Raw genomic sequence first — 18,005 nt, forward strand, 5'->3', positions numbered from 1 at the left:
AAATGCAATCCAGAGTATCAAAAATATAGTTAAAGTAGTGGCCAAGAACAGTTCTTGCTGTCTTTTCTTTTTTTGTCTTTGCTTTCTCTTAGCTTCTGGTACTGTTGTGTCAGACAAAGAAATACAATCAGAAGTAAATGGATTAGAGAGATTCAATCTGGATCTATGTAATCCTGGAAAGCGAGAAGAGAGAGAGAGAGAGAGAGAGAGAGAGAGAGAATTTTTTATTATCAAGCTTGTGTGTCTAATCAATATGAAGTGAGCTAAATGAGTTACAATGTGGTTGTTATGCTAACTCATCGACATAAGCCAATAACTACTTGTGTTTTGTATAAAGTCTTTTAGATGTGATGTAATGAGATGGGAGGAGGTTTGGGGAGGGAGGGGAGAAGGGAGGATTGTCCCTTCACCGAGTAGAGCTTAGGATAAGACAGCACTCATAAGATTAGCTCAAGCTAGCATTCATATAATTAGTCTAAACCAGCTCCCAGAAGTGTTCCTTACTCAGCAAGGAATGACTCTCACAGGCTCTGCCGATCGGCCATTTTGACAACAACAACAAAAAAATGAGACAAACGAAGGCATAAATTGTAAGACTCTTGACATGCTTCCGTAATTATATAGTGTAATAACACTTGACTTTATATGTGTTATAGTTGGCATAGAAAGGAAGAGAAAGATATGAATTAGCACACTAGGAAACTCGAAGCTGCCTAAAAAATTAGAAAAGATGAAGGCTATCAAAGCTGAGATTGTTGTTGACAAAAGTTGTAATCAGTGCGAATACACCAAACATAGTGACGAAAAGAAGGAACTCTTTATTCAGCTACTTTGCAACAAAATCTATAAGGTTCCTGAAGCCGCAAAGGGACTAGATATACCCAAATGTACGAGTTGCTACTGGTTTAAAAAGGTAGGAGACGCAACTGAGAAAAGGTTTCTACAGTCAAAGCTAATTCAAGAAAAAGAAGAAGAAGAAAGCCGGGTGACAAAAAGTACTTGATGATGACCACAAACGCTTTTTACTTCAGAAATACAGCGAGGAGATTAGAACAACAGTGAGCGAAGCAACGAAAAGCCTTATTAGCTAGTTGAAGGCCTGGAAATCGCAAAGACCGATGTTCATGATTTTATGGCGAATGATTGTGTCTTGACAATCAAGAAGGCTCAGAATGAGCCTGAAGAAAGAAACTCTTCTGCCAGCATTGAAGTGTGCTTCAAATGGGTGACCAATTTGAAGAATACGGATATCGACTTCCAAAGCAACCGCATATCTATTGATGAGTCATTCTTCTGCATCAACTTGAGCCGCATTATGACTTAGTCTACTAGGAGAACTTGAACTATTGTTGTTTAGCCAAGACGAGAGCTAGGACATTGACGATTTTGGGTGCGATGTCTTTACAGGGTGTTATTAACAAGAAGGTCAGGATATCCTACGAGCAAAGTTTTTTTAGAAAAAAGAAAGAAAGATTAAAGGCGAGTCAATGACAAAAAAAGAAAAGACAGCAAGAACTGTTCTTGGCCACTACTTTAACTATATTTTTGATACTCTGGATTGCATTTGATCAACATGAGCAGTTCAAAAGTCATTATCTTGTTATGGATAATGCTCCTATGCACGTCTCGGACCAGATTGAAAAGCTGATTGTCAGTCAAGGATATGGATGTGTGTACCTTCCACTATATTCCTCTGAGCTTAATCCTATTGAGCAATTTCAGTCTGTGGTTAAAGACAAGGTAGAAAGAGAGAAGCCGTTGAAGGACAAAACTTTGATTTTGAAAATAGCTGAAGCTTACAACAGTGTCTGTTTGGACTATCTTTGTAGATTATGTCGATACTCTGACTCAAAGCTACAAGTCGGCTTGAATAAAGAACCTCTCTAAGTTTGCAGTTCGAATGTTTTGCAAGCGCAGTTTAAACTTTTTCTATGGGCAATCGTTTTCTCAATGTGCAATCTATTTCCGGAAATGGTGCTATTGCAACGTATTTTGAACATTAATTAATTAGATTTCAATCACGAGCATAAACTTGATTGAAATTCGTATTCAAAGATTGGTCAAAGTTGACAGAAATTTCTTTTTTTTTTTAGTAAATTTTATTTATGGCCTGAACAAATAGAAAGCCGAGTTTGATGCACTCGAGTCACACCTTTACAAAGCCTTGAAGAAAAAAAGAGAGAAAATTCTCAAACAGACTATATGATGAAAGTCTGTTTTGCCGCTTGTTATGAGTGAATACACATTTCATTTTCCGAATGGTATTTTATAAATATAAAAATTTTTACTCCCTTTTTCTCCTTCTTCTTTACACACATTTTCTTTTTTCTATAAAAAAAGTAACCCCATACACTCAACTTCTTTTTATCCCCAAAGGAGCTTTTTCTTGTCTTGATTTTTTTTATTCAAAAGGAAAAGAACAATAAAAGGCTTTACGTATCACATTTCTTTTTTTTTATTATTTCAACTCTTGCTAAACCTTTAAAAAACCCCTTTTACCCTTTCTTCTGTTTGTTTTAGGTGTTTTAACAGGTAAGTGAAAAAAATAAAAAAACCTGATGTGATAAGGAAGCTAAATTCTTTATGTTTAGCGAAACACCTGCAAAGGAATAAAGTAACAGCACTGGATAAACACACAGTAATTCTTCTTTACGCTTCAAGCACCATCTTTTCCAAGGCCACCAAAGAAAAGAATATAGAGCCCTTTAGTAGTAGTAATAATAGTAATAGTAATAGTATAAAATTGAGTCCATGATTATCGCAAGTGCAGCTAAAAAGGAAATACCAATTCCTCTACAACCCATGACATCTACAGTTTCTTCAAACACAAACACAAACAACAACACTGCAGACAACTCTAATGGCACAAACAAACGAACCCTCCGTGAAAATGTTGAAGAAATTGACCTTGTCACAATCAATAGTCGTCATCCAGGTAAAGACAAAGAAAACGACAACATTGTGTACTAACATCATTTAGGACAAAATGACTTCATTGCTCAAGTATTTGGACAGACAAGCGTATTCAATGCTCAAGTTGAAGAAACATTGACCATCACCACCAAGCAAACTGGACATGCTGGGAAATGTATGAAAAGTCTTACTTGTGAATCATTTATTCACAATGATGTCGTCTTTCTTAGTTCTCCTTTTGTTGGTAATCATGCTGGCCTATTAAACTGGGCTGATGGTGAATTTCAATCTTGGTAAGTGTGGTCAGTATAGAAATGGTTGATGAATTGACATGCAATAGTATTACGCACTTGATTGAACTTGCTGAAGAAAAGACAGGATGTCACGCTTTAGTTGTCTGGATTGATAAACACCAGTACAAAGACTCTTTAAGCACGATTTTACGTGCTTTTATGTATCTTGGCTTTGAGATGGTAGTTCCTGGTGTGTATGGCCAAGAACCCGGCTATGTTCTTGTTGGCTATGAATTTTAATCAATAAAGCTTATCTTCTCACGCACAAATGGAAAAATTAAACTCATATGCACTCGGCAAAACATTTGAACGAATCAGACATCATTTTGGATTTGAGCGAGAAAGAACCCATGGTTTGCATTTATAAACAATTTCATTAGACAAGTTTCAATCTCAAGTGAGGTTGACTCAGATCTTCCCTTATTGTCAAAAAAAAAGTATATATAGAGTGACGGATTGAGATAATGATGTCTTTATTCATTTTTTTTATACATACATACAATGAAATTCCAAGTTCTCTTTGCTGTTATCCTTGCCTTGCTCTGCTCTACTGTGGTTTCTTTGAATCTTCCTTACAAGGACATGTCTGACCAAGAAATTGCAAACTTGTATGTTTCCAAAATGAATGATGCCTCATTCAGTATTGAAAATCGTAAGTTTCTCACTTTATGAACTATTGAATATGGTGCTGACATATTAAATAGAAATTTTCTATCCCAGAAATAATGTTACTTGGTATGTTGGTGAAAACGTCAATGTGACATTCAAGAAAGATACTCCTTCCGACCAAACTGTTTCCATTTTTTTCTTCAACCGTTCACCTCTTTTGGCTGGCGGTCCTCTTTCTACCAAGGTCTTCCCTTTTGATGTGCCTGAAAACGCTCTCTCTCCTCCCGGAGGAACTTCCCTGTTGTTGGCTGTCAGAAGAAAGAACTTTTATTTGCAAACTGTCGACTCTGTAGTTGTTCGAGTGCTTCCTCGAAGAAATGCTTAATTTGCTAGATTGTATGTGTCTATCCTTGTATTATAATCGACCATCTCTCTACTTATGTAAATACATTTGATTTTAACCTAGTTTGAATAAAAAAAAATTTCTTGTCTCAAGCCTAAAAATATGTTCAAGTGAAACTGGACCATTGGATTGAGACTTGATCCACACGCTTTTATCTTGAAAAAAAGACGATTTGTTCCGGAGAATATCATACCATCAAGTTTTTTTTCCTCGCCACTTCTCTCTTATTCTATATAGAGCTAGTGATCATTTTATTCCCTGTATCTATGTAGACTAGCGTGCGAATGAATTTAAAGAAACAGATGCATAATTGATCTAAATCAGTTACTTGATCTTGAGCAAAATCAAGTCATATTTATGTGTTATTTTAATTGATTGTGCCAAAAGATTAGTTTAGTTTTACCAACAAGAAAAAAAATCTATTTAGCATTATACCTCTTTTTTTTATTATTATTATTATTTACTTGAATTTTAGTGCTTGAAAAATATTTTCATGATGAGTAACCATCGTCATGTTTTCCCAAGTCTCCTTTTTTCTTTTCAATCTCTTGCCATGCTGTAGTGTGCATGGTGAATGGTTGTGTGTTGTTCGGTGTGTAACAATCGAGTTGTCGCCAATCAAATAAAATTTATGTTTGCATAAACCATTCATTATCTAGATCTACCATCAGAACATATTTTTGAAAGAAAAAAGCTTTTATGAATATTTTTTTTATGTAGTACTGAAATGCCATATCAATTGATCTGCACCTTAGCTCTAGTATGTTTCTCATAAACTAATAGCAACTTTTTACATCATGTACTCGTATACATACTAAAAGGCACGTATCAATAATTATCCATACCTAAAAAAGACCCCCCGAGCAGTTGTCCGTGCACTGTACAACCAAGAATATCATTATGTGTGGAATACTACAGCAATGCCTAAAAATAATTTGAAACAAAACAAATCAACATAAAAAAGGACAAACAAGGAGAGACACTTGAAAGAGAACACATTGGTTTAGTTGTTGAATGTTGTCGAGCAGTATACTAGCAAAATTGATTTTTGAATCTTAAAAAAAGATAATGCCCCCCTTTTTTTTATTGTTTAAAGTATATCAGAGATAGACGCAGGTACGCAATGAAGCAATAGTGAGCTAAAGTAGCTTGGTTATTTTGAGACGTCATTATACACTATATTTTGCATAAAAATATTAATTTAGCACTAGCTTTATAGTGAAACGATGTCGTTTTCTTCACCTTTAGATACTCATTATATGCTATAACAGTGTCCTTAGCATATGCTGTGCTTCTGGCGTTGTTTTGGGCGAGATAGCAAACATGGCCACAATGACCATTTTGTCAAAGGGGATAACCTATATGACTTAATTGAATCCCTGACATTTTGCTCTGAATCGTTATTGTGGCGTGAGAAATGGTGCCACCGACATGTTTCAGCATTCAAAAGAAGAGGGAAAAGCTCAAAAATAAAAAACCCGATTGTTTTTGCAATTGTGCCTTATAAATGACCCGATACAGGCAAAAAAAAACGGCGAAAAAAAGAATGCATCATAGTTTTTTATCTTATAGCAAAACATACTAAAATTTATATGCCATTCGATGCAAAATGCAAAAAAGTATAATTTTTGTTATGACAGCAAAAAGAAATAGCTGTATTTCTTTACAATTTTGGTGAAAAAACTATTTTATGGATCAAAACGACACATTCCAAAAGCTCTTGAAAAACAATTTAATCTCCGATAATACCTTTTTTAGTGATTTAGCCGCCTCCATTTGAAGGTCTAAACTAGTCTTTCTCATTGACAACACCTTTCTTTTCTATTTTTCTTTCTTTTTTTTAAAAGAGTTGAGAATTTGCAAAAAATTGGAATGCAATTGTAGGGAAAGAAGCTTTACGACTTTTAATGTAACTGATACACTTTCGGAAAGACGCCAAGACTTTTACAATTGCATTCACTTTTTACATATGTGCGACCTACATTTCCACTTGGTGCAACTTTACATTGTAATTTGTTGACACTCGTTAGGATGAGAATCATCTGATTTTAGTTTGGACTCCAAACTTCAAAAAAAAATATGACACTTACAAGAATTGTTAATGATTTTAGATAGACTTAACAAAAAAAAAAAAAAAAGCTTGTGATTATGACGTTAGGATTTCGTGCCATCATTCTTTTTTTTTGTAACATGACGTCTTTCTCTACTACACAATGATCTCAAATACCAAGACGTGTTTATCGTAAGCTTGGAAAAAAGTAACATTATATAGTAAATTATTTTATTTGAATGGTACAAGAATAATTATTGAGGAGGAACAGCGCCATATTGACCTTGGTTTGTCACATAAGCTTGTTCTCTGAATCGACCTGAGTCTCTTTCCTTAACAAGAAGATAGAAAGCATGGATATGACCAGGAAGATAACCCAAGATGGTCAAACAACTAGTCATTATCAATACAATGTCATGTCATCCCCCACTATACTTACACGTTGATCCAGAAATCAGCACCACAACCTCTCATGAAGAAGACACCAAGAGGAGGGAGAAGCACGATGATAAGAATAAGACAGCAGATACCAATCATTTTTTTGTTGTTGTTGTATAAAGAATAAAAAAAAGAGAGCAGTAATTAAGCGATGAAAACTTTTTTATATGCGCGCAGGATTTTTTTATTCAGGTTCGAAAACAGTTGAAACAAAAAAGGAAATAGTGTGCGATTATCCTTTTTATTGAAGAAATAAAGTTGTGATTGGCTTTAAAGCAACCTGTTGATAATCACAGTAAGACAGAGGATCAAGAACTAATATACACATATAAAAATCTTCATGTCATACAACAAAAGCAGACAACGTTAAATGAAGCCCATCTTTAATAAGTAGTTAAAAATTGACAGACTTTGACAGACATTGGATCAGACACTGGATCAGACACTGGATCAGACACCAAGAAAACTCGGAGATAGGAGCCGTTATGAAATGTATTTTATTTTCTCTATATGGGTTAAAAACGAGGAGGAAAAAAGACTTCCTTCAGATTATGAATGATCCCCTTGTCATAAATATTGTCAACTTCTTCTAAACTTTCCACTCTTTTTTCTTTGGCTTCTTCTTGGTCGTTTTTCTTGTTTCTTTTTGTGACATAATTTTTCTCTTTTAAAGTAGTAGAATATGATTTAACTGGTACCATCTTGTATAATTCTCCTCTGACAATAGAGTCCTCTACAAGTTCCCATTTAAAGGCTTCGTTGGTTGTCACGCCTCTTGCAGCTAAATACAATCTATACTCATAAGCACACACATGCAGTCTCTATAGGATACACTTACTGGTATAAGAAAAAAATAAATACCACGGCGGAAACAACAGCACCTAAAATACCAATGGCTCCTAATATCCTATCATGATGAAGTACATACTGTGTACGACAATAATGAGATCATATAGACACATCTAGTTGTACTTACCAAAAGAGCTCTTGGAAAAGTAATTAATGATTTTTGGCCTGTCTTTGCATGATGCACATAGGCTTTATCTAATCCCCATTCAACAATAAAACCTCGATAGACTTGGAAACACAGATACGCACCATATGCACTGAATTCCACCAATGTAAACAAGAACAAGAAAAAGTAACGTTGATTGTTCTCTCCCACACATTGGTTCACCCAGGCACAATGATGGTCTAATCTGCCTACACATGCTTTACACATTGAGCAATGTTTTGAGCGAGCAGGTCTATATCACTCAAGATGAGTTTTTCTCTTTCGATTCTCTTGTGTGTCTTACTTTAACAGGTCACAAGTAGTACATTTCTTTGGTTTGTAGATCAAACCGTCATAAGGGTAATAGTCCAAATGTTTTTGCAAATTATCGGGTGTGATGATGCCTGGATCAGAAGTGCAGGCAACGTAATAACTTGCATAAATAGACACGATCTGAGCTGGAATCAACACACTACCCAAATGTCAATCAAACATCATTTCTCATTGAGCATGTACTTTACTAGTGGATGTTACTTAGATATGGACCAGGTATATGAGGTAATGCTTTGTACAGAAACCCCGAAATGGAAGAAAAAGACAAAGCAACAAAAAGGATCTGCCCTCTTTTGTTTAATATGTATTCATAAGTCAATGAATTACCTGTAGAAATGGATTACGACTTTCACAACAGTAAATCCAAGTTCTGCTTATTCGGTTTATGTTTGTTTGTCCTATTGTATGTAACAAGGTCCAACTACAAATGAAAGATCAACACTTTTTTTTTAGATCGAAATAATTACTGTAATGTTCTTGGTAATTTCTCAGTTAAACCACGGTTGAATTTCCCGATCATGCCATGCCTGTTATTATGCTATCAATACAGGTACAAGTAACTCATCTACCTTAGTGATGGTGATTCACCAAACAACAAGACAAACACAACAAAAGCAAACAAACTAAAAAACACGCAAAGAAACAGAACCAGATCCTATTTTCATAGTATTAATCAATTGCTTGTTCTCTCATCAGCCCATTACCATCATAAAACAAAAAAAAAAAAAAGGATAGGGTAGTACATGAAATTTCTTTCTCTTATTCTCTTGCACATGATTTTTATTATTAAAAGACGTCTTGAAGCTTTTATAAAATATTCTATATCAATACTTGTTGTGTTGAATTTCTTAATGCATAAACTGTTCCAAACATATCAAACAAATTCAAGGGAAGCTACCCATTTATGTCACCCATAAAAATTTGCTCGATTTTATGACCGTTATACTTACCGAGGAGGTGCATAATAGATCCTTTTCTACAATCTTTGGTCAGTATGATTCTTAGACAAAGTAGCACATCTGAAATCGGGAGAGGATAAGTGCAGCTATGGTTTATAGCAAGAGTGAAAGGAGGGAAAGCAGTCAAAGAAGGTAGCTTTTATTCTCCGCCTAGAGCCAACGTCGAGTCTTGAGTCTCGCAAACGCAGTTATCAGGGCCCTGTAGTAAATTTTTTTTTTATTTATTTATTCATCATGTTTTTACGCACTTCAACACGTCTTTTAGCAACACAACAAGTGAGATCGTATGCCACTAAAAAGAAGCTCTCTCTCAGATACAACCCCGATGCCGTTGAATTAGAACAGGCTGTCAGTATTTTGAAAGCTTTTGAAGTAGGCAACCCAAACCATCAAATCGAAGCCCACGTCCAATGCAAGATTGAAAAATCAACACCTCTCATTCGTGGGTCACTTGTTTTACCCAAGAGCATCAAACAAGAAGCCACGATCTTGGTTTTCGCTACTGGAAAAAAGGCTGAGGAAGCTAAAGCAGCTGGTGCTCACTTTGTAGGCGGGGAGGAGTTGATTGAAAAAGTACAAGCAGGTGAACTCAAGTTTGACAAGTGTATTGCTACACCTCAAATGTTCCCTTCTGTCACTAAAATTGCCCGTATTTTGGGTCCCAAGGGTTTGATGCCTACTGTTAAAAAGGGTAAGTAGAGTGGAATAAGAAAGGTAGGATTGACAGCATGACAATTAGGTACTGTGACTGATGATATCTCCAACACGGTTCGTACATCAAAGAGTTCTTTTGATTTTAAGGCAGATAAGCACGGTGTTTTGCATACCGGTAAGTCAAGGTAGTTATGGAAACAACCTTTCTTAATTTGAATTAGGTATTGGCAAAGTTAAATTTGAATCCAATGACATTGAAGCAAATCTTAAAGCCATTCTCGAAGAATTACGAGTGTTTGGTAAAGCCAACAACTTGAAGGGTAAGCTCAATGCGCATCGATAGTGTCTCATGTCTTTTCTATAGCTTTTGTTCAAAACGTTGTGCTTTCTTCTACCCGTGGTCCTGGTATTGTGATTGCAAATGGATCATCACTTTAGACTTGTAATAAAATTTAATTTTCACACAAACATAACATTCACAAGCAATTCAAGTGGCGCTAATATGCTTCTGTCAGCATAAAAAGAATAAGACCCCTTTTTCTTCTTGTTTTTTTTCTTTATATGTTTACACAGTTTCGTACAGAAGGATTCAATGGATACTCGGTAATAAATAAGGTTTACCTTAACTTTGTTTGACCTTTGTCTAGACGCGTTGGAGTCCCTTTTTCGAGAATAAACTTGCCATCGCAACCTCCTCTAACTTTGGTCTGGTAGGTAACGGTAGGCTTTTTATTATGGCCTTGGCTGGTGATGGTATGGTCGTCGAAAGAGCGTGAGTATCGTATAAGAATAGAAAGACCCTACTTACATGAATAGTTATGATACTCAAGATGGTTTATTTGATGTTGCCTGGAGTGAAGTCAATGAAAATCAATTGGTCGTATCAAGTGGAGATGGTTCTATCAAATTATGGGATACAACATTAGCAGTATGTATATATATATTTTCTATTTCAGAATGGCTTATATGATTAGGACTTTCCTATTCAAAATTGGCATGAACATCAGCGAGAAGTGTTCTCAGTAGACTGGAATTTGATCACAAAAGATGTATTCTCAAGTGGATCTTGGGATCATACTGTCAAGATTGTAAGTCACTAAAGAAGAAAGTAACCCTGACTGACTTCTCTTTTAGTGGAATCCTCAATCGCCAAGATCATTACAGACATATACTGAACACACCCATTGTGTCTATAGTACAGCATGGTCGCCTTATAATCCAACATGTCTTGCTTCTGCATCAGGCGATCAAACAGTCAAGATTTGGGACACACATAGCCCACGCTCTGTCCAGACTATCCGTGCACATCATAATGAAATCCTCTCGCTTGATTGGAACAAATATCAAGACCATATGCTTGCTACAGGCTCAGTCGACAAGACAATCAAAGTGTGGGATCTACGTCGTCCTGACCGAGAAGTCATTTGTCTTCCTGGCCATGAATATGCTGTTCGTCGTGTGCGTTGGTCTCCACATCGACCCAACATCATTGGCAGTGCTGCCTATGATATGAGCGTCCGTTTCTGGGATACAGCAGCACCCCTTGGTCAAAACCTGATTCATGTTCATGATGCACATACAGAATTCGTGCTCGGTCTTGATTTCAATCTCTATGTAGAAGGGCAGGTGGCTACCTGTGCATGGGATGAAAGAGTCAATGTGTTTATGCCTCCTCCACTCTTAAGGCGATAAAAATAAAATAAAATAGGTTTTCAAGAAAAGCGATTTATTATCATAAGGAGGAAGGGTATACAGATGAATACAAGATTCGTTCCAGCGAAAATTAGGCTTCATAAATCGAGGAAGTGGGTGTATTCAAAGGTTTTCTTGCAGTATAAATAATCCAATCAATAGAACATCGTTGTTCACTGAATTCTTCCATCGCTGCCTCGAATACCTTGTCATATTCTTGTTCGGAAACAGCCAATTCATGAATCCACCAAGACTTCATTGACTTAAAGAGACCTTTGATCAAAAATTTATTCAGAAATCCCTTTTCTTTTTCAACTGGATAGATAGAATATGAGTAAGGAAACAAGGACAAGAAAACAAACCTTCAGTATCAGGCCATTCACCAATAGGAATAGACACTGTTTTTTGTTCAATATCCACAAATCCAGCAGAAGCAATGAGCTCCTTTAAATGTTTTGCTTGCTTAGGATTGACACCTACTGAATTAGAAGCCACTTTATACCATTCATTCACAAGAGCCAAAACTGGTCCAGGATCACGTATTCTGAAATCTATTGTTATATTATTAATTAAATTTATATATATATATAGTTTACATCTACTTGCCGTATTCTACTAATTCAATATATCCTCCTGGTTTTAAAACTCTTAATTGTTCTTGAAAAAGAAACGACCAGCGTTCGTGTGGTAAAATGGACGTTGTATCACGTTGATAAATAATGTCCAGATAATTGTTTGGTAATGACAAATGAGTTGTTAAATCACCATATTTATAGACAATGTTGGTAGAATTGTTGTTCTTCATTCGTTTATCTTCAGTCACAAATGTGTCTAGACCAATAATTTTAGCATTGGGAAATTCAGAAGTCATGTCTAATGTCCAGAAACCTGCTCCACAAGCAGCGTCGAGTATCACGATTGGTTTATCTTTGGGTACTGGAACATGAATATTGCCTTGAAGAATATGCTTCAATACAAAATGCTATTTTCTTTTGTGTTAGATGATGAATGAATGAATGAATGAAACATCAAAGTAGGTACCTGTCTTAATTGCCTATATAAAAAAAAACAAGACAAAAATATCAGTCTATGCGTGTGTTGTCTTTTGTGTTTAATTTACCTATTGTATTCTTTTTCATCATTATTATAAGACCAGAATGATTTAAGATCATTTGTTATGTTAGGATTGAATTTGGCAGGCTCAAACACAATATCGCTGTCTTTCTTGGAAAGTCCACTTTTAAAGGAGGAAAACGAGCTACCTGTTGTTCGTTTCTTTTTTATATACTCATTCTCAGGAATGAGTTTCAGGTGCTGTTCTTCTGATCCAACTGAAGTTCTTGGAGAGGATTTCATTTCTTCTTCTTCTTCTTCTTCAAAGCAACAAGAAGATGAAGATGAAGTCATGCTTGTGTTCTCATTGGCTGTAGTTCGTGTTGTTAGTGTATTGAAACTTTTTCTCCAAGAAGACCGATGGGTAGGGATAGAAATGATAGCAGATAGGGAAGATACAGGTGAAATATGATCTGAAAGTACCACTTGATGTTTGACCAGATTGACAGGTGGTGATGATGATAGTTGTTTGAGTTTTGGTTCGATTTCTCTTGTTTTTAATGAAGGTAGTTTCCGTCGTCTCTTTGTCTTTTCATGTTGCTTTAAAGAAAGACGAGTAGAGTTTTCTCTACTTGTCGTTGCACCCATTATAAATAAATAAATAAATGAAAAAAAAGAAGAGGAAAAAGCAATGGTTCATGCTTGTGATCATCTCTTTTTTATACTCATAAAAAAAATAGAGTTCGTCATCCTGTGACCAGACCGTCACATTTGTTATAAGCCAAAAGTCTGTGAATTTAATAAAAAAAAAATCAAGGGTTCTTTTGCCATTGTTTTTCTCTGGTTGTCAAAGAAAAAGGGAAATGTATATATCTTTTTTGTTTCAGTGTAACAATAGGCTTTAATACCTTTTATCAAAAAATAGAATTAATTTAAATATAGTGGTGTACCTAGCTAAGGATAGAATATGTCTCGGGACTGGCCGATAAGATGTCCAGACATGCATTGTCTGCTTTTGTGTAACCTTGTTCATTCTTTTTTTTTTTAGCATTCATAAAAATAAAAAAGTGATATGATATTCAGTTTGAATGAATATAGACATGTCTTATTGTTTCTTAGATGTGATGTGCTTTTGAAGATATAAATATAAGTCAATATATGGGGGTTACGCTTTGCAAGAGTTGATACTCATAACAAGATCTAATAATCTCGATTATTGTTCAGGTAAAGATCTAGAGATTACTAAATCTAGAAGGTGTCTCAGAAACCATGACATTGTCCCCTTCTCCTCCCTTCTCTCAAGTTATGACGTATTCTCCATACATGTGCATTATGATCTTCAGCATGATTCCTGTAAACAAAACACAAAAAGAGTTCTTATATTAGAGTTCTCATGTCAAGTTATCTACAAAAAAAAAGTGCTGTCCATATCAGTTCAAATACAAAAAGAGTGTCGTTTTATACAAACTTCTTTTTTCTGCAACACTTATCCTTAACCAAATAAGCAAATAGCTTTGAATAAAAGTTACATATTGTCTTTGGGTGAATATTGTAAGTGGGTATAAGTTTAAACTCCACACACAAATCTGCATAAAAAATTAAATTGCACTTTAGTATTGTGTAAAAATCATGAGTGAGATAGTAAGTAGAAAAAAAGAGAGAAATAAATATCCTTGATTCCCCCAAAGATAATTACACATGTCACCTTCTTGCTTTAGATCAAGGCGATAACAACTGATTGATACGATAAGTAATACCACGAAAGATTTTGAGTAGCAAAAAAGGAAACTTAGATTTCTGGGTGGTTTTATTGGATGAAATGATGGAGAGTCCCCCCATGCTTTCAATATTTGCAAAAGGTACTTTTGAGGTGATTCCATTCTGATCGTTCGTTGATTGCAGACTCTATCATGATAATATCCTAATCTGCTTGTTCACCAGCGGCTCTTTGTCTGTCTCTTAACAAATGGTACAAGGCATTTTCAGAATCAGAGTCATACTGCTGCTCTAGAGTCTCCTCAAAATCGCTTTCAATCTGATCATCTGAGTCTTCCTCTTGCTGATCCTCCTCCTCCTGGCCATTGTCTTCTGCTTCACCAAGAAAGTCAGAGACTCGATCTTGACGAACATTGTGTTATTCTATACGATGTCTCTTCACGTTGTCGCTTCTAGTGATGTTTTGGTAGTAGGCTGGCTAGACATTACGCTAAAAACATTGTTTTTAGGCTGAGTGGGTCGAACAATTCGTTGTCTTTTTTGAGGCCTTTGCGTTTCGATTTAACCAGGTTGATTTATTGGAAAGAAAAAGAATATTGTTGTAGCGTATTTTTTTTAAAGGAAATGTTTGTTGATTGTCATATTAAACTTTAGTAAGCATGTTTTATCAATATATCACAACCAGTTTGCTTATATAGCATCATGGCTGTACTTATTTGTGCTTGAATAATAAACTTACTGAAAGGCAAATAAACTATTTCCTAATGCTTATCTACTTTTTATTTATTCAAGTTTAGCTTATAGAGCTTTTGTTTATTCAGATAATGAAAAATTAATATGAAGACTCAACTTGTAAGTAATATACAAAAAAAAAAATCATACTACTGGAGATATTGAGATACTAACAATATTTTTTGAACTTCTGTAGTGTGCCTTTCTACCACAGAATAAACATCAAGAGCAATGCAAGTACGATTTCATATTCTAAAATAGTTTATTGTTAAAGCTCTTTTGATATAGATCTTGCTTTTCCTGCAAGACTCAATGGCTATACGATGCTTCATTGATATTAGGTCACGATAACTGGCTAGTGCAAGGCTCTGGATACTAGACTAGAGTAGAGGGCAAGAAAAGCAGGGCGGATGAGCAGTGACCATTAAAGTATGGCTGCTCGTCTACCTGGCTTCCTAGGCCATTCTGCCTTAGCATAACATCCAGAGCATTGCACTAGCCAAACTAGCTAATATATTTTTTTTTTGATCCAAAAAACCATATTATTCTAAAAGCCTATTTTGCATCTCCAATTTTTAAAACCCCCCTCTGAGCCCTCCCCCCACTTTTTCAAAAAGGAAACCTAGGCTCTTCATTACACAATATCGCTCTTTTCATCGGAATTTCATAAGAAATCCATGGTGGTGTATTGAATATCACTTTATAGTCTAATTTAGGATATTCATAGGAAGCAAACAGACGAGTAAAAGTGTCTTCACAGAGTGTTTTTTTTTGTTCATGATATGATTATGAAATAAACAGTGTCTATGTGTTTTTATGCAAGTGATAGCCACGTTTTTATTTATTTATTCTGAGGCTCAATTTTTTTTCTAATCGATGGCATTCATCGATTGTATTAAAAAAAAAATAACATGATACACGCTGATTTTTGTATGATAACTGCACACGGAGTTTGATTCATATAGAAGGCGCTTTTTTCATAACAAAATGAAAGGAGGCAATAATTGCATCATGCCTACTTCAAAACGCCTAGAGAGAAGAGAGAGAAAAAAAGGCTCAGTGGGTTCCGGGTGCTTGTAGAAAAAGACTTAGTATTTACCCACTTTTATTCTAGTTTTTCCCGTATGTCACGTAGTACAATCAGCATAGGTTTTGGCTATTAAAAAATTGGGATACACAGAGAATTTGAAAACATGGAGATTTATAGATAGTTGATTATAGACCTTTTCTCTCGTATGATCAATTGGAGATTGAAATGAACTAAATAAAACCCCTGTGGAAGAGTCTCAATTTGCGGAACTGGTATTTTATAGTCAAAACGCGTATTTCTTTTATCTTTTTTTTCTCTTTTTCTTTCATACTTTATCTTTTATTATGTTTGCCGAAAAGAAGTCTTCTCACTCTCCTATTGAACTCCCCATGCAATGGGTTGCCAACATGGACGTTGATGTTCAACCCAAGGCTGCCCGTAAGACCTCCATCATCTGTACTATCGGCCCCAAGACCAACAATGTTGAAAAGCTCACTGAATTAATTGATGCTGGTATGAACATTGTTCGTATGAACTTCTCTCACGGTGACTATGACTACCACAAGTCTGTCCTTGATAACGCTCGTGCTGCTGCTGCTAGTAAGTGTCTTTTTTAAAATAGATATAGGATTTACTAAAGATAAAAAATTTTCCTTTCAGACCGTCCCGACAAAGTGATTGCTATTGCCCTCGATACCAAGGGTCCTGAAATCCGTACAGGTATGATGGCTAATGATGTTGAAGTTCCTGTCACCAAGGGTCACGAAATGAACTTCACTACTGACGAAAAGTACTTGAACGCTTGTGATGGTGAAAACATGTACATTGACTACAAGAACTTGCCCAAGGTCATTGAAGTCGGTAAGAACATTTACGTTGATGACGGTGTTCTCTCCTTCAAGGTTATCTCTAAGGGTGACGACTTTGTTCGTGTTCAAGCCTTAAACAACGGTAAACTTTGCTCCAAGAAGGGTGTCAACCTTCCCAAGACTGCTGTTGATCTTCCTGCTCTTTCTGAAAAGGACAAGAACGATCTTCGTTTTGGTGTCGAAAACGGTGTTGATATGATCTTTGCCTCTTTCATTCGTCGTGCTCAAGATGTCAAGGACATCCGTCGCGTTCTTGGCGAAAAGGGTAAGAACATCAAGATCATTGTCAAGATTGAAAACCACCAAGGTATCATCAACTTTGATGAAATCCTTGCTGAAACGGATGGTGTCATGATTGCCCGTGGTGATATGGGTATTGAAATCCCTTGTGAACGTGTCTTTGTTGCTCAAAAGATGATGATTGCCAAGTGTAACTTGGTTGGTAAGCCCGTTGCTTGTGCCACCCAAATGCTTGAATCCATGACCTACAACCCTCGTCCTACGCGTGCCGAAGTGTCTGATGTTGCTAACGCTGTTCTTGACGGTGCTGATCTTGTCATGCTTTCTGGTGAAACCGCCAAGGGTTCTTACCCCGTTGAAGCCGTTCAAACTGTAAGTAGATAGTCATGAGGTCCTATTTTTCAGAAGCTCATTAACACCCATATAGATGTCTACCACCTGTAGCTTAGCTGAAAGCGTCCTCTGTTACGCTCCTCTTTTCAACCAAATCCGTGGTTTGACTCCCTGGCCCACTGACACCACGGAGACTGTTGCATGTGCTGCTGTCTCTGCTGCTGCTGAACAAAACGCTGGTGCTATCATTGTCCTCTCCAAGTCTGGTCACTCTGCTCGTCTTGCTTCCAAGTACAGACCTGCTCAACCCATCATTCTTGTCACCCGTGAAGAACAAACTGCTCGTCAATCTCACCTTCACCGTGGTGTCTTCCCCTTCGTCTACACCAATGATGTTGCTGCCAAGTGGGATGAAGATGTTGAGTCTCGTATCAAGTGGGGTATTCAACAAGGTAAGAACTCTGGTCTTATCAAGTCGAACGATCCTGTTGTCGTTGTCCAAGGCTGGAAGGGTGGTTTGGGTAACACCAACACCTTGCGTGTACTCATTGCTCCTTAAATTTTAACCATGATTCATCATGAGAAAAATCTTGTAATTATTTTGGACCAACTGGATGACTGAGTCAATGAACCAGTCTATTCAGGGCGGAAATGTAGTAATAAAACCTTGTAATTTTTTATTCATGCAATGTCT

At 36.2% G+C, this 18,005-nt stretch overlaps 9 protein-coding genes across 9 annotated transcripts; 6 read left to right on the plus strand and 3 right to left on the minus strand.

Annotated features, from left to right (window-relative positions):
- Nucleotides 1-730: 730 nt before the first annotated feature.
- Nucleotides 731-1,324, plus strand: B0P05DRAFT_571050 (uncharacterized protein; the record flags this gene model as incomplete). The annotated part of the gene is made up of 3 exons (XM_051581355.1): nt 731-913; nt 1,032-1,058; nt 1,088-1,324. The coding sequence occupies 3 exons, from the start codon at nt 731-733 to the stop codon at nt 1,322-1,324; spliced, it is 447 nt and encodes a 148-aa protein (XP_051435755.1).
- Nucleotides 1,325-2,310: 986 nt separating this feature from the next.
- Nucleotides 2,311-3,575, plus strand: B0P05DRAFT_538895 (uncharacterized protein). The gene is made up of 4 exons (XM_051577891.1): nt 2,311-2,532; nt 2,592-2,935; nt 2,981-3,206; nt 3,254-3,575. Exons 2-4 carry the CDS (start codon nt 2,752-2,754, stop codon nt 3,444-3,446), a joined length of 603 nt encoding a protein of 200 aa, XP_051435756.1. The 5' UTR covers nt 2,311-2,532; nt 2,592-2,751; the 3' UTR covers nt 3,447-3,575.
- A 58-nt stretch (nt 3,576-3,633) lies between these two features.
- B0P05DRAFT_538900 (uncharacterized protein) lies at nt 3,634-4,384 on the plus strand. Its single transcript, XM_051577892.1, has 2 exons — nt 3,634-3,858; nt 3,911-4,384. Exons 1-2 carry the CDS (start codon nt 3,708-3,710, stop codon nt 4,198-4,200), a joined length of 441 nt encoding a protein of 146 aa, XP_051435757.1. The 5' UTR covers nt 3,634-3,707; the 3' UTR covers nt 4,201-4,384.
- A 1,956-nt stretch (nt 4,385-6,340) lies between these two features.
- Nucleotides 6,341-6,892, minus strand: B0P05DRAFT_538904 (uncharacterized protein). The gene is made up of 2 exons (XM_051577893.1): nt 6,708-6,892; nt 6,341-6,661 (listed from the first exon to the last, which is right to left on the minus strand). Exons 1-2 carry the CDS (start codon nt 6,803-6,805, stop codon nt 6,523-6,525), a joined length of 237 nt encoding a protein of 78 aa, XP_051435758.1. The 5' UTR covers nt 6,806-6,892; the 3' UTR covers nt 6,341-6,522.
- Nucleotides 6,893-7,085: 193 nt separating this feature from the next.
- B0P05DRAFT_538910 (DHHC palmitoyltransferase-domain-containing protein) lies at nt 7,086-8,806 on the minus strand. Its single transcript, XM_051577894.1, has 8 exons — nt 8,603-8,806; nt 8,501-8,560; nt 8,361-8,454; nt 8,222-8,316; nt 8,005-8,172; nt 7,683-7,953; nt 7,545-7,633; nt 7,086-7,498 (listed from the first exon to the last, which is right to left on the minus strand). Exons 2-8 carry the CDS (start codon nt 8,551-8,553, stop codon nt 7,222-7,224), a joined length of 1,047 nt encoding a protein of 348 aa, XP_051435759.1. The 5' UTR covers nt 8,554-8,560; nt 8,603-8,806; the 3' UTR covers nt 7,086-7,221.
- B0P05DRAFT_538916 (ribosomal protein L1-like protein) lies at nt 8,744-10,114 on the plus strand. Its single transcript, XM_051577895.1, has 4 exons — nt 8,744-9,683; nt 9,732-9,821; nt 9,868-9,966; nt 10,011-10,114. Exons 1-4 carry the CDS (start codon nt 9,227-9,229, stop codon nt 10,082-10,084), a joined length of 720 nt encoding a protein of 239 aa, XP_051435760.1. The 5' UTR covers nt 8,744-9,226; the 3' UTR covers nt 10,085-10,114.
- Nucleotides 10,115-10,192: 78 nt separating this feature from the next.
- Nucleotides 10,193-11,375, plus strand: B0P05DRAFT_538919 (WD40-repeat-containing domain protein). Its single transcript, XM_051577896.1, has 4 exons — nt 10,193-10,249; nt 10,294-10,574; nt 10,621-10,734; nt 10,781-11,375. Exons 2-4 carry the CDS (start codon nt 10,455-10,457, stop codon nt 11,336-11,338), a joined length of 792 nt encoding a protein of 263 aa, XP_051435761.1. The 5' UTR covers nt 10,193-10,249; nt 10,294-10,454; the 3' UTR covers nt 11,339-11,375.
- B0P05DRAFT_538922 (S-adenosyl-L-methionine-dependent methyltransferase) lies at nt 11,352-13,067 on the minus strand. Its single transcript, XM_051577897.1, has 5 exons — nt 12,459-13,067; nt 12,380-12,392; nt 11,945-12,320; nt 11,701-11,889; nt 11,352-11,653 (listed from the first exon to the last, which is right to left on the minus strand). Exons 1-5 carry the CDS (start codon nt 13,037-13,039, stop codon nt 11,430-11,432), a joined length of 1,383 nt encoding a protein of 460 aa, XP_051435762.1. The 5' UTR covers nt 13,040-13,067; the 3' UTR covers nt 11,352-11,429.
- Nucleotides 13,068-16,213: 3,146 nt separating this feature from the next.
- B0P05DRAFT_468401 (pyruvate kinase) lies at nt 16,214-17,870 on the plus strand (the record flags this gene model as incomplete). The annotated part of the gene is made up of 3 exons (XM_051574431.1): nt 16,214-16,469; nt 16,530-17,350; nt 17,406-17,870. The coding sequence occupies 3 exons, from the start codon at nt 16,214-16,216 to the stop codon at nt 17,868-17,870; spliced, it is 1,542 nt and encodes a 513-aa protein (XP_051435763.1).
- Nucleotides 17,871-18,005: the final 135 nt, after the last annotated feature.

The sequence above is a fragment of the Gilbertella persicaria genome (assembly GCF_025201335.1).
Source record: "Gilbertella persicaria strain CBS 190.32 chromosome Unknown B0P05scaffold_16, whole genome shotgun sequence".
NCBI classification, from domain to species: Eukaryota; Fungi; Mucoromycota; class Mucoromycetes; order Mucorales; family Choanephoraceae; genus Gilbertella; species Gilbertella persicaria.